The 11,657-nt window shown below is 45.3% G+C and overlaps 2 protein-coding genes across 2 annotated transcripts; one reads left to right on the top strand and one right to left on the bottom strand.

Moving 5' to 3' along the window:
• Positions 1-464: 464 nt before the first annotated feature.
• LOC149306442 (28 kDa heat- and acid-stable phosphoprotein) lies at positions 465-8,097 on the bottom strand. Its single transcript, XM_089476966.1, has 6 exons — positions 7,994-8,097; positions 3,037-3,128; positions 2,648-2,758; positions 2,278-2,399; positions 1,789-1,940; positions 465-1,327 (listed from the first exon to the last, which is right to left on the bottom strand). Exons 1-6 carry the CDS (start codon positions 8,004-8,006, stop codon positions 1,269-1,271), a joined length of 549 nt encoding a protein of 182 aa, XP_089333092.1. The 5' UTR covers positions 8,007-8,097; the 3' UTR covers positions 465-1,268.
• A 328-nt stretch (positions 8,098-8,425) lies between these two features.
• On the top strand, positions 8,426-11,415 carry LOC149306441 (protein BUD31 homolog). The gene is made up of 5 exons (XM_089540266.1): positions 8,426-8,529; positions 8,797-8,901; positions 9,940-10,062; positions 10,231-10,397; positions 11,144-11,415. Exons 2-5 carry the CDS (start codon positions 8,808-8,810, stop codon positions 11,192-11,194), a joined length of 435 nt encoding a protein of 144 aa, XP_089396392.1. The 5' UTR covers positions 8,426-8,529; positions 8,797-8,807; the 3' UTR covers positions 11,195-11,415.
• Positions 11,416-11,657: the final 242 nt, after the last annotated feature.

Below are 11,657 nucleotides of genomic sequence, written 5' to 3'. Positions count from 1 at the left end.
AGTTCCAAAAATAGTGATGGAACCAGTGCTTTTTTTGCCCCATGCAGTGCCAGAAAGCATACTGAGTAATTTAAATATCCTAAACACTTGAGAGCACTATACCAGTATTTTATATCTAGTTTGCTCTGCTCCCTCCTTAAAAAGGAAATGTGGAAGAAAGTTACTTTAGATCAGGCTGTGATTTATTACTTCAGGAGGCGGACAGATGCCTCCCGCAGGTATTCAGTCCTATGACAAGAGTAATTTGTCTCTTTCCTGGGAGTCCACTGGTTGAAGGTGGGAGCATGAGAGACACACACATAGGAACCCTCAACAACAACCATTTGCTAACTGAAGTCCAACAGTATGAACCCCATCCTATCTGAGGAGGAGGAGTATCGCTTCAGGGGAAGCTGCCACCCCACTGATCTTATCGGAACAAGGGTGCGATGGACACCTTAATTCAGAACACAAGCCAAAAGGCATTTACGATAATTTAAACTTTATTCAGCCAAATATACAAGTTTTTGCTTCCAATTTGCATCTGTTCCAACGTGTTACACAATCAAGAAAGGGTTCTCTGGTTTTGTTTTGCAGTTTTAAAAAGTCACTATCCCTTTTCAGAGGAGAAGGAAAGCAATTAAGGATGGCTTTTTTTGTTTTAAAAAAATCGGGAGGGGGGGGGGAGTGGGAACGAAGACCAGAATAATAGCCACATGGTTAGGCTCTGTTCGTTGGTTGTTTAGTTGTTTTGGCTGCTCTGCAGCTCAGTCCCATGGGCTGCTCTGCCATCAAGTGCCAGTTACATATACACAAATACCCCCCCCAGTACTTTGGATTTGCATGTGTCACTTTGTATGTCCAATTACCAACCACATGCTCCCCCACCCTGTCTAGTTGCCTGCCCTCCATCCTTCCCCCGAATTAGGTGATCTTTAATCCAAACACCGCAAAACCGTTCCATGTATCTGGTGTCCCACCCAAAACAGTTCTGCCGATAATTCATTCCTCACGATTCTGCATCGAAAGATTTAACAGCTTCCCCTAACCCAGCCCTCCCCAGCCCTGCTTTCCCTACCTCCCCCCCCCAAAAAAAAACAACTCCCAATGGAATTCTGTGCCCAGATGAAGACAAACATGTTGCTGTCAGTGTCTCAGAGGTGTGAAGATGTCACCGAGGCTGCTGTGCTCTCCACTTGGCCTCCCTGGGATGTGATGCAGCGGAGGGCCCAGCGGGGGCTAGCCAGGCACAGTTCCTGCAAACTCCCTCCTCTCCGGGTGGCCGGCACTTACTTGTTAAGGGACAGTGACTGCAGTCTTTTGCCTGTAGAAGCAGCTTCGTCTTTAGCTTGTAGGTGAACAAGAGATATAGGGAGGGAGGGAGAGAGAGGAGAACAGATCTGAAAGCAGCTGCATTACAGAAGATGGCCTGGCCAGAAAAAGACCACTTTGCCCAGAGAGCCAAGAAGAGACAAAAAATTAGATTACTGTATTTTGGCAATCATAAATAATGTGGCAAGGGGTGGGAAAGGAACTCAGTGGGCAGAGCACTTGCTTTGTAGGTAAAAGCCTTTAGGTTCAGTCCTTGGCATCTCTAGGTGGGGCCAGGCAAGAGACTGGTCTGAGAGCTGGACATCTCCTGCCAGCCAGTGCCAACAATACTGAGCTAGATAAGCTCAATATTGTATGGTGTAAGGTAGATGCTTATGTTCCAAAGGCATACAGGAAGAGGCCCCACAGCAGCCAAAACCCACATCAATAAAAATCAAGCCAAGCGTTTAAGTTGGGGCACTTGTACTGCCTCCTTACCTTTCCTTTCTTCCTCTTTTTTTTTAGCCGCCTCTTCCCTCTGTTTCCGGATGATGGCTAATCGGGCGAGATCTGCCTTTGCCTGTTCTGTTTTACCGGCGAGGTGCATCTTCATGTACCTTTCTTTTGCTTTCTGCTTTTCAATTTCTTCCCTGTTTGAGGAAAGTATTTCAGTGAAGAAGGAAAAAAAGCAACAACACCCAGGAGCTTTTTCACCGCATCGATAAGTGGCCTTTTATTTTCCCTTTCCATATGGGAAGAAGCACTCTGCTTGGAAAAGAGCAAAACCTGTATTCTTAACAACCAAGACCATAATTAACCCAGGAAAGTGATACGCTTTAGTGGTTCTGTTATTCCTAAAATACCAGAAGTGTCATTGACCGGTCACATTACTAAGCATCAAGGAATTGTAACAGTAATGATTACCCAAAAGCAGCCCATAGGACATAATTTGCAAGTCACCATAGAAGAACCAGAGAAAACTCTTACCGTTCTCTTCGCGACAATTCTCTGGGGCTCTCCAGATCTATCTGAGTTACTTTTTTGGCAGCCTGTGCAACACGATTAGGATTCTCTATGTCTATCATGCCTTCCACTCCTTTGTGCTTTGGCTGGAATGAGAGAAGCCAAACAGAGACACATTAGCAGCCATTGCCATGGTTTGCACAGTGCAGGTTGTGCAAAGTTTAGGGCATCATGATGCTGGAAAGACCCCTCCATAAGACCCAGCCAAGTTTACAGCAATAGAACATAATGGTCTAAACTGGATGCATGGATGTAATCAAATGAACACAGTCATCTAAATTAAGCTGAATGTGAACTGAGCACTCAGAGAACAGAGGGAAAATGTTGTTTATACCTGGTAGTCTTCATCGTCCTCCTCCTCGCTTTCATCCGAATCTAGTGATTTCTCCTTCTTTTTGGGCTCACCTGTTGCCCCGTCACCTCCTTCCTCTTCTTCCTCCTCATCCTGTGGATTTAAGAAGCATTATGATTATGAAGCTAATGGGGCAGCATGACGTTCAATGGGTAGCTCTGGGCTGGTACTTTTTCCCTCAGCTTAACAAATCTGGCCCTCCAGATGTTTTGGACTTCCAGATCCCAGAAGTCCCAGTCAGCAGGACCGAAGCACAGAAATTCTGGGTGTCCTAAACATCTGGAGGGCCACAGTTTGAGAAACACCAACTTAAGCTTGTCATAGGGTTGTTCCAGTCCTTTAAAAACAAGACCACCCTTGAAAAGGCTTACCTTGGCTTTCTGTTTCTCTGCTTGGAGCTGGGCATCGATCTCCTCTGGGCTTGTGTACTGTCGCACTCGGCCTTTGTGGCCCCCTTTCCTACCTAAAAAGAAAGAAACAGTTCAAGCCAATGCAAAAGTGGACTATGAGAAGCCCAGTCCACACTCCACCGGCAAGTCAGATCTTTATAGGACAAGCCACAAGAGTTTGGGATACCCAATGATTTCCCAAAGGCTCCGGCACACTCCATTTTTTTCAATCAAAGCAAACCCTTGCAACCTTCAAAGACATAGTTAGTCTGGAAAATCAGTATGCAAAGGGAAAAGTTAGTCTCAAAGATGCTACAGGGACCCCTTGCAAACCTGAATAAGCTAAACAAACCCTCATTCTTTTTGAGGCTAATGTAAGTTCTGTTAATTTAATATATCTGCTCTAGATGTGACTAATAAATGACGTTAGACTTCTAATACTTGCCAAATACCTTATTAGAAAGTCCAAAAGAATGGCATCGAATTGATAGCCCTCCTCCATGCTATTTTGGTCCCCAACATTTGAGATATACTGCCTTTGGGAACACAATCTCCACTTAGCCATCAGAGGGAAAAGCTAGCAACAAGTATGCCTTCTGTAAGTGTACCCACATTTCTTTTAAAGGCACCTAAGCCAGTGACCTTCATCATATCTCATAGCAGCAAATTCCATTATAAATTATAAGCTTTGCGGGAAACGTCCTGTTTTATCCCAAGTGTCTTGCTGTTCAGCGTCACTGGATATTCCTCCTGGATTCTAGTACTATGAGAGAGAGGAGGAGACATCTTCTCCTATATGATTCTCCATACCATGTGTAAATTTTACAAACCTCTCAGATCTACCCCCATTATTTTCCCCCTCTTAAGTTCTTTCTAAGTACAGGCAAACAGCTGACTACAAGTCTGCCCTGGGCATTGGGAGAGGCATGCAGCTAAGGGGATCAGGCCAACCAGCGGCCCCTTGAGAACAGTCCAAGCTTTATGATATATATAGAGAGAAGTAACAGTAGGTTTGAGCAAAGAATGTAGCTACTTAAAGCACAAAGATTTGCATACCATCACTTTCTAACAGGGCATAATGCTCTAAACAAGTTTGCACGCACCCAGGAGGTGAAAGTACCAGAAATACATTTTGCATCAGAAAGAACCACCTCTTTGGGCAACAGTAATGCTTTGAACAGCTGTTGCTTTCTGTCTATCAAGTAAGGAACCTTGGATGCTGCTGTTATGTTGGCATGGAAAAGGCCTCAAATACCCATTATGAGAAAACAACATCAGGAATATTCAGTGACAGTGGGCAAAAGCCGTATTTTACCAAGTTAGCCCCTTGGTCTACCTAGCCTAGTACTGTCTACAGTGGCTGGTCAGCGTTTCAGTCCGAAGTGCCATTCTCAGCCCCAGCTGGAGAGTGAAGTTGGGACCTTCTGCATACAAAGGAAGTGCTCTACCCACTGAGCAACAGTGTTGTCAACTGTTGCAATAGCTTCTAGAATGTGTAGGCAAATTCACAGAGGATAGGCCTATCCAACCTACAAGAGTTCAACAAGTCTCTTCTGTCCAAAGACCAGAAACTGAACCAAAGGTGGGGGGAACCAAAGGTGTGGCCCTCTAGATGTTCCTGGACTCAACTCCCATCATCCCCTCCTAGGAGAAGGATGACAGGAGAGCCTTCGGAGGCAGCAGGTTCCCCATCCCTGGCTGAAACTGTCAGCCTTACTTATCTACATCTGGCTAGATTTGCAATACTGAAAGATGCAGGAAGTCGAACTTGGATTTTTTTTTCATTCTTCTTCTTCTTCAGAGCACCTTCCTTTTTCATGGAGAGACCTGTCTCCTCTCTCTTTCTTCTGGACATCTAGGGAAGCAATGGACCCATGTGCCCCTCCCTGCCTCCTAAGGAGAAGCCAGCATGCAGTAAAGACATGAAACTGGCCAAGAAACATGCTGGCAGCATCCCTTGGAAGATGTCCAAATGGGGTGCGGTGCAGCAGCAGTCTCCTAGCTCTCCCTTCCCGATTCTTGCAAGCAATCATCCGGGTTGCCAGACTCACAACAGCAAGCCAGCTTCTCCACTGAGGTGGGACAAGCTCAGTCATGTTCCTCGTCTTTGCTAGACGCTCCGCCAAGCATCCAGCTGCTTCTTTCTCTCCTCTGCTCAATCACATCCTCTTCCTTTGGCTTTGTGGCACCAGTACAAACTGGCAAGAGCTTTCGTTCCATTCACTGTTGATACATTAAAACTCAGGGCTGGGTTTTTCAAAACGGCAGACTTACGTCTTGCTTCATGCATGGAATATATTTATTGAGCTAAGGCAGAAAAGATGGCGCACTACGCCAGGTGAATCTCCATCAAATCACCTATGCAAACATATACAAAACAAACACCAAACCTCTTTTGACCAAAATACACTGCCGTTCATGTTCAAGGCAGCCAAATACAGTAAATAAGAACAGAAGCCACGTTCTAGCAAAAGCCTAACTCTCAGCTTTAATCATGTGGGTTGACTTTATGCACAGTATAAACAGAACATGAAGGAAGAAATGCGCATGTGTCTGTTTGAAAACCCTCCCATTTTACATCAGCACGATTGCTCCTGGAGTAAAAACCACTGAGAAACACAGCCAACACCACCTGTTTCAGTGTAATTTTGCTGCATGGGGTGGTAAGCAAAGTTGTTAAAGCTCTGGCTTACTAACTCCAGAGAGCACCAGTCATTTTCATGAATTTAATTGGTAACCCAAAATTTACTAGCTGTACATGCCTATTTCTGGCACGCATGCATGCTTGCACTTGTATAAAGTTGCAGGCAAAGCTCAACCTTCCCATTGGGGAAAATAATTTTGGTCACACCCTACGCTGGACGGAGGAAGAAAAGATGCCTCTGCTTTTATACTTCCTTCTAGATGGCTATTCAGAATAAAGGACGCCAGGCCCACATTGGATGTGGCAACCTTACCAACTGTGAGGTTGCTTGAGGAGGGGAGGAGGAAAAACAGCCATCTACAGAACTGATGTTGTGAGAGGTAAGAGAAGCTACAGGTCTTGAGAGCCAGTGTGGTGCAGTGGTTTGAGCACCAGACTGTGACTCTGGAGACCAGGGTTCGAATCCCGACTCAGCCATGGAAACTCACACTCTCTCAGCCTCAGGGGAAGGCCATAGCAAACCTCACTGAACAAATCTTGCCATGAAAACTCTATGATGGGCTTTATGGTTGCCATAAATCAGAAGTGACTTGAAGGCACACAACAGCAAAGCGGATGTAACCTTGGCCCTTGCTTGACCAGTGTTGATGGATGCTGTGAAATCCATGGCGTCACTGTAAGTCAACAGGCAACTTGAAGGCACACATATACATATACACATACACACAATCTGAAGACAAAACTATCCAGCAATATTTCCACTTCCACCACTTCATGAAAGAATACTTGGACACATGGCACATATTTTTGAGATCTCAAAATCAAACATTTGGAGTCCAACTTTGCAGTTAAGAATAACTGTTACGACAGAGAAGACAAGCAAGAAAACAGGCAGGAAGGGAAGAAACGACAACAAGGCAGGTTTCACTTTCTAAACACCTCCATCACTCTGCTTCAAAGAGACATCTCAAATGCACTTGTGAGGAGCAACGGCAAAGGAACAGGGGGAACAATCCCAAACTTTAACTGTTTCCTATCAGATTTAATGGGGACAAACGACGTGGGAGGAAAGTCCTCCATATAAGATATGTCTGTATTAGCTTAGCAGACATCTAGGAGTAGAATTTAAAGACACATAGCTGTGTTAGTCTGGGGCAAAGTCAGCATGCAAAGGGGTCTTGTAGCAGCTTTGAGACTAACTGAAGGATAGAAGTTGGCAGCGTGAGCTTTGCTAGAGGTGGGTTTCTGATCCTTGTTGGATGCCACGTGGGTTTTGCCGCTTGTGTAAACCAAGCCTTGAGCCGGCTCCACATGGCAGGCACCGCTCCAAAGCCCCGTCCGTCTCTGTTGCCAAAGCCCTCATGCGCACCTCTGCCTTGTCTGACGCAACCAACCAAAGCAAACGGCCCAGTGGCACAAACAGAGGGGAGAGACAAGTTAAAAGCCTATGGGGTCCAAAAGACATAATCCAGTTTGAGACCGCTTTGACTGCCCTGGGGAATCCTGGGAGTTGTAGTTTACTGTGACACCCCCTCTATTCTCTCATCCATCCAGCCTTTGTTATGAGCACAATCTGTTGGGACTTTGCAAGTTGTTTGGCATTGCCCTCCTTTCCTTCGTCCTTTACATCCTTTGTTAGACGCCCCTAAGTTTTACCCTCGACTTATCCATGGGTCGTATCAAAATCCATATTTTGGTCCCGAATCCTGCCCTCGACTTGAAGATGAGGCTGTTCTAGATGGAAAGTCCAGGGAAGCTCACGCTGCCGACTTCTTTCTCTCAAGATCCCTCTGGACACTGAACCGACAGACTAACGCGGCTATGTCTTTGAATACCTCTTTCCTCCGAAGGCATCTGAGGAAGGAGACTTGAGTCTTGGAAAGCTCCTGCTTTCTATGCTATACAGTACTATGCTATACGATCTCTCTACGTACTGATTCTAGAGACTAATTCGGCCATATCTTTGGAGACGTGTTACGTTTTCACATCCAAATGCATCTGAGGAAGGAGACTCAGGTCTAGGGAAGTAGTCTTTCTCTCAGGGAGCCTCAAAGGTGCCGCAAGGGCTCTCTCTCTCTCTCTAAGCAGAGTATCCCAGGCGAGGCCAAGGCCGAGGAGAGCGGCCCCCTTCTTCTCCTCCTCCTCCTCCTCCTCCCTGAGGCCCACATTCCTGGGAAGCCATCCTTTCAAAGGCAAAGCCTTCCCTCCTCCTCCTCCTCCTCCTTCCTTCCCGCTTCTTGAGGAGCCCAAAATGGAGGCCCCTTCGAGCCAGGGCTCTTTCCTGCCTTCACTCACCTCCTTTGGGCATCGCGAGGGCGGCAACGAAGATGATGGCGGCTCCGGCAGAAAGCGAGCCCTTCTCCCTTTTCCTTCTTTCCCCCCTCCCTCCTCCTCCTCCTTTTCCCTCCTCCCCGACCCGGAAGCGGAAGTAGCCCCTATCCCCCTCCTTTCCACCTCTCTATCATCCTTTTCCTCCTCGCGCTGCTCTAAGGACCCCCTTTCTCTTCGCGTCGTCGTCGACATAGGTGTCTACATCACTGCCTGATGTAAATGTCGCGCGCGAGGGCTTCGCGTTAGCCACTCCAAGACGGCGCTTGTTTTGTTTTGCCTGTTTTTGTATCTCTCTCCGAAATTTTATATCTCGGTGTTATAGCCGCCGCGCCCCTCAATAGAGCGACTTTCAACAGGCAGTGAGGTAGACGCCGCTATGGATGGCGTCACGCGGAGCGACGCTGGAGGGAGGTCCCCTCGCGGCCGGGTGACGTCATCGCGAGGCGACGGAAGAAGAGAAGGGAGAAGGAAGAAGAGAAGCGAGAGCCCCAGAACAACATGTAAGGATGACATTATTATTATTATTGCTATTGCTATTATTATTGCTATTGTTGTTGTTATTATGGCGGCTGTTGCCTTTGCTGGGGTTTCCTTCATCTGGAAGCAGTCCAGTGAAGAGGGTTTGCTCAAGGGAGGGTCCTTTGTTGTGGTTTGAAACTGTAAACCAAGTCAATAAGCTCCTCATTTCTGAAAGCCTAAACCCTATCTACTGCCATCACTCTCCATGCCTTTGGCTCTTGCATTGATTTAGGTCCTCTTTTTTCCAGATCCCAAGGAGATGCCCAAAGTGAAGCGGAGCAGGAAGCCTCCTCCGGATGGCTGGGAGTTAATTGAGCCGACCTTAGATGAGCTGGATCAAAAAATGAGAGAAGGTGAAGAGCAGGCGTTCAGTTGTGACCATCAAACCACCAGATAAAACAGCAGCAGCAGAGTTTAAAACTCTCGTCCTGCCGGGGGCTTCTGTATAGGAAAAGCCTACATTGTGGTAGGATAGGTTGTTTAGGTGCAAGTTTCCAGGTTGAATCTGTGGTATTTTCAATACAAGTTTCATAGGGGTGGGAGAATACTCTGAGACCATAAAAAGCTCCCTCCAGTCCACACAGGAGGCTAAAGGGATCGTGGTAGGACTACAAATAGGAGAAGTGTTGCCCTGGAGCTGCATGCACCCAAAACATTTATTGGGGGGCATCTAATTAAAAACAATAATACTTGTAAGCTGCTCTGAGGGCCTTTAGGGCTGAAGGGAGGGGTATAAATACTGCACATAAACAATAAATCAACCCCTCCAGACTCCATAAACCACATTTTTGCTCTCCCAAGTATCAATTGGCTCCTTTGGAGGTTTTGAAATAGGCTAAATAAGGCTATTTAGTACTGCTAAGCATAAAATAGCATCATTTTTAAAAATCAGAAGTGGGCTTCTTGTGACATCCATGTTTTGTGTTATGGTCATTTATGTACCTCCCAGAAATCCCAGGGGCAAATAAATGGCCCTTGGTCTTCCGCAGTTGCCCACTGGTCATAGATTGAACAGGTCTGAATCCAAACTAGTCACAATGGCTATCTGTAACCTTTAGTATTGGAGCCAGTATCAGGGGTTGGGAAACACAGGGCAAGTTCTGCTTCAGGTTGCCATTGTGGGAACAGAGCTGTACTTAGACGTCCTTTAATCTGATCCAGCACACTTTGCATTACATGTTTCAAGGTAATGATGACTGAAAACATTGTTGGTTTATGCCATTGAACAAGGAAACATTAATGTGAGAAGGAAAGACTAGTGACTGTTTGCATCTTATTGCTCTGGATATCGTTCTTCCTCGCATATAGTAAGGTAGAATAATGAAGATGTAATGAACAACTTGACTGCACTGGAAAAGTAAAACGTTTCTGCTCCTTCTTTCCACCTTCAGCTGAAACCGAACCCCACGAAGGGAAGAGGAAAGTGGAGTCTCTGTGGCCCATCTTCAGAATTCATCACCAGAAAACACGCTACATTTTTGATCTCTTCTATAAGAGGAAAGCTATCAGTAGAGGTAATGTCACTTCTTGGTTTCTCAAAAGAACACACATGTATTTGAAATGGCTTGAGTATAAATATTCACCTTCCTGGATCTGTGTGTTTGCAAGTAGAGGGATATATTTTGAGCTCTCTTTGCCTCCAATAATCATGTCAAATTGTCTCTCATCTCCGTCCTGCGTAGAGTTATATGAATACTGCATCAGAGAAGGATATGCGGACAAAAACCTAATCGCCAAGTGGAAGAAACAAGGTTATGAAAACCTCTGCTGCTTGCGGTGCATCCAGACTCGAGACACCAACTTTGGAACCAACTGCATCTGTAGAGTTCCCAAAAGCAAGCTGGAAGTGGTAAGAGTGTCGTTTTAAAGTATGCCCACAGACCCTTACCAGCAGCTCTTGCAGCATTAGGTCTCTTTAGCCTTTCGTACATTTTCTCCTATCCCTGATTCGTGCAAACTCTGGAAATCTAAACTGTGTGAAAGGCAAGTACATGTGGAGTGGGTTGATAAAGAGGCCTGTTTTGTTTATGTTCCAAGTCAGAAAATAGGTCCAATTACTTAAACATCTCTCTGAACTCAAGAGGACTGGCATCAGTATGGATGTCCTCTTGCAGTTTTGCAGCAATTTGAAAGCTTAACATAAAAGGAAATTAAAGGAAGTACTGGGTTACATTTCCAGGCTCTTCAACACTCTGGGATGGTAAGAATCTTAATACGGAAATTAGTGGTGAAAAGTCGTTACTTATTTTTAGAATGTCTCATGTTCTAAACCTTTGGAAAAAAAACTATAGTGCAATCTTTCCTACTTCTCACTGAACTTAAATTGTATGGAAGTCAGCAGCAAACAATCTCTTACATTCACATGGTTGCAGGACCCTAATAACAGAGACCCAATTCCAATTGCTAGTCTCAGTGAGGGCAGATTCACTGAATCAAATGCCAAATGGTAAATCACTTTTATAAACCGAAGTGATTTAGCGAATCTACTCCGACTGGGATTAGCAACTGGATTTAAACCCTGTTTTTTCAACAAGTAAGATGCCTCGTGCTATTCTGCTGTGTATCTGTGGCTTACAGTCTGGCTTCATTCCACAGGGGAGAATAATTGAGTGTACTCATTGTGGGTGCAGGGGCTGCTCAGGATGAAGAAAACACTGCCCTACCCTCCCACCCCAAGAAGATCCTAAATGGCTGACTCTATACCAGTGACTGTTCAAAAGAGCTATAACCTTCCTTTCGTAACTATCCTGTCGGGAACGGATCCTCTCAGCACTCTGTGCTGCAACAGCCTGAATTGTAAATGCAGTAGTGTGTATTAATGTCTTGTGGAACCATTTTAAAATAAAACCTTGTTCATTTCTCCAACAGAGGATGTGTGCACTTCTCTACTGTTGTGATTATTCTTATTAATTCAGTTTCAGAAAGTGTTAAGACCACCTACATCCCTTGAATTTAGAAATTGTTTATGTAGTGATATTTACTCTTCATGATTAGTTGAGAGAGATGAACTATTCAGATTTCATACTCTTTATCTGTGAGGTGAAGAAAAAAAGGGCAGACGTAAGTGGTCTAGTCTATACAGAATAGGTTTACATCAAGAAATCTCATC

This window comes from Sceloporus occidentalis, unplaced genomic scaffold (genome assembly GCF_023333645.1).
Source record: "Sceloporus occidentalis isolate IW3139 unplaced genomic scaffold, rSceOcc1.0.p SCAF_10, whole genome shotgun sequence".
Lineage (NCBI taxonomy): Eukaryota > Metazoa > Chordata > Lepidosauria > Squamata > Phrynosomatidae > Sceloporus > Sceloporus occidentalis.
Note: the sequence above shows the minus strand (reverse complement) of the source record. Positions and strands in the feature narration are given on the sequence as shown.

Coding starts and splice junctions, on each gene's coding strand:
- LOC149306441 (XM_089540266.1), top strand. CDS start 8,808: ATGCCCAAAGTGAAGCGGAGCAGGAAGCCTCCTCCGGATGGCTGGGAG. Junction 10,063..10,230: donor GAGGAAAGCTATCAGTAGAG/GTAATGTCACTT, acceptor CGTCCTGCGTAG/AGTTATATGAATACTGCATC. Junction 10,398..11,143: donor CCAAAAGCAAGCTGGAAGTG/GTAAGAGTGTCG, acceptor TTCATTCCACAG/GGGAGAATAATTGAGTGTAC.
- LOC149306442 (XM_089476966.1), bottom strand. Junction 2,759..3,036: donor CAGAGAAACAGAAAGCCAAG/GTAAGCCTTTTC, acceptor TTAAATCCACAG/GATGAGGAGGAAGAAGAGGA. Junction 2,400..2,647: donor AGGACGATGAAGACTACCAG/GTATAAACAACA, acceptor CTCTCATTCCAG/CCAAAGCACAAAGGAGTGGA.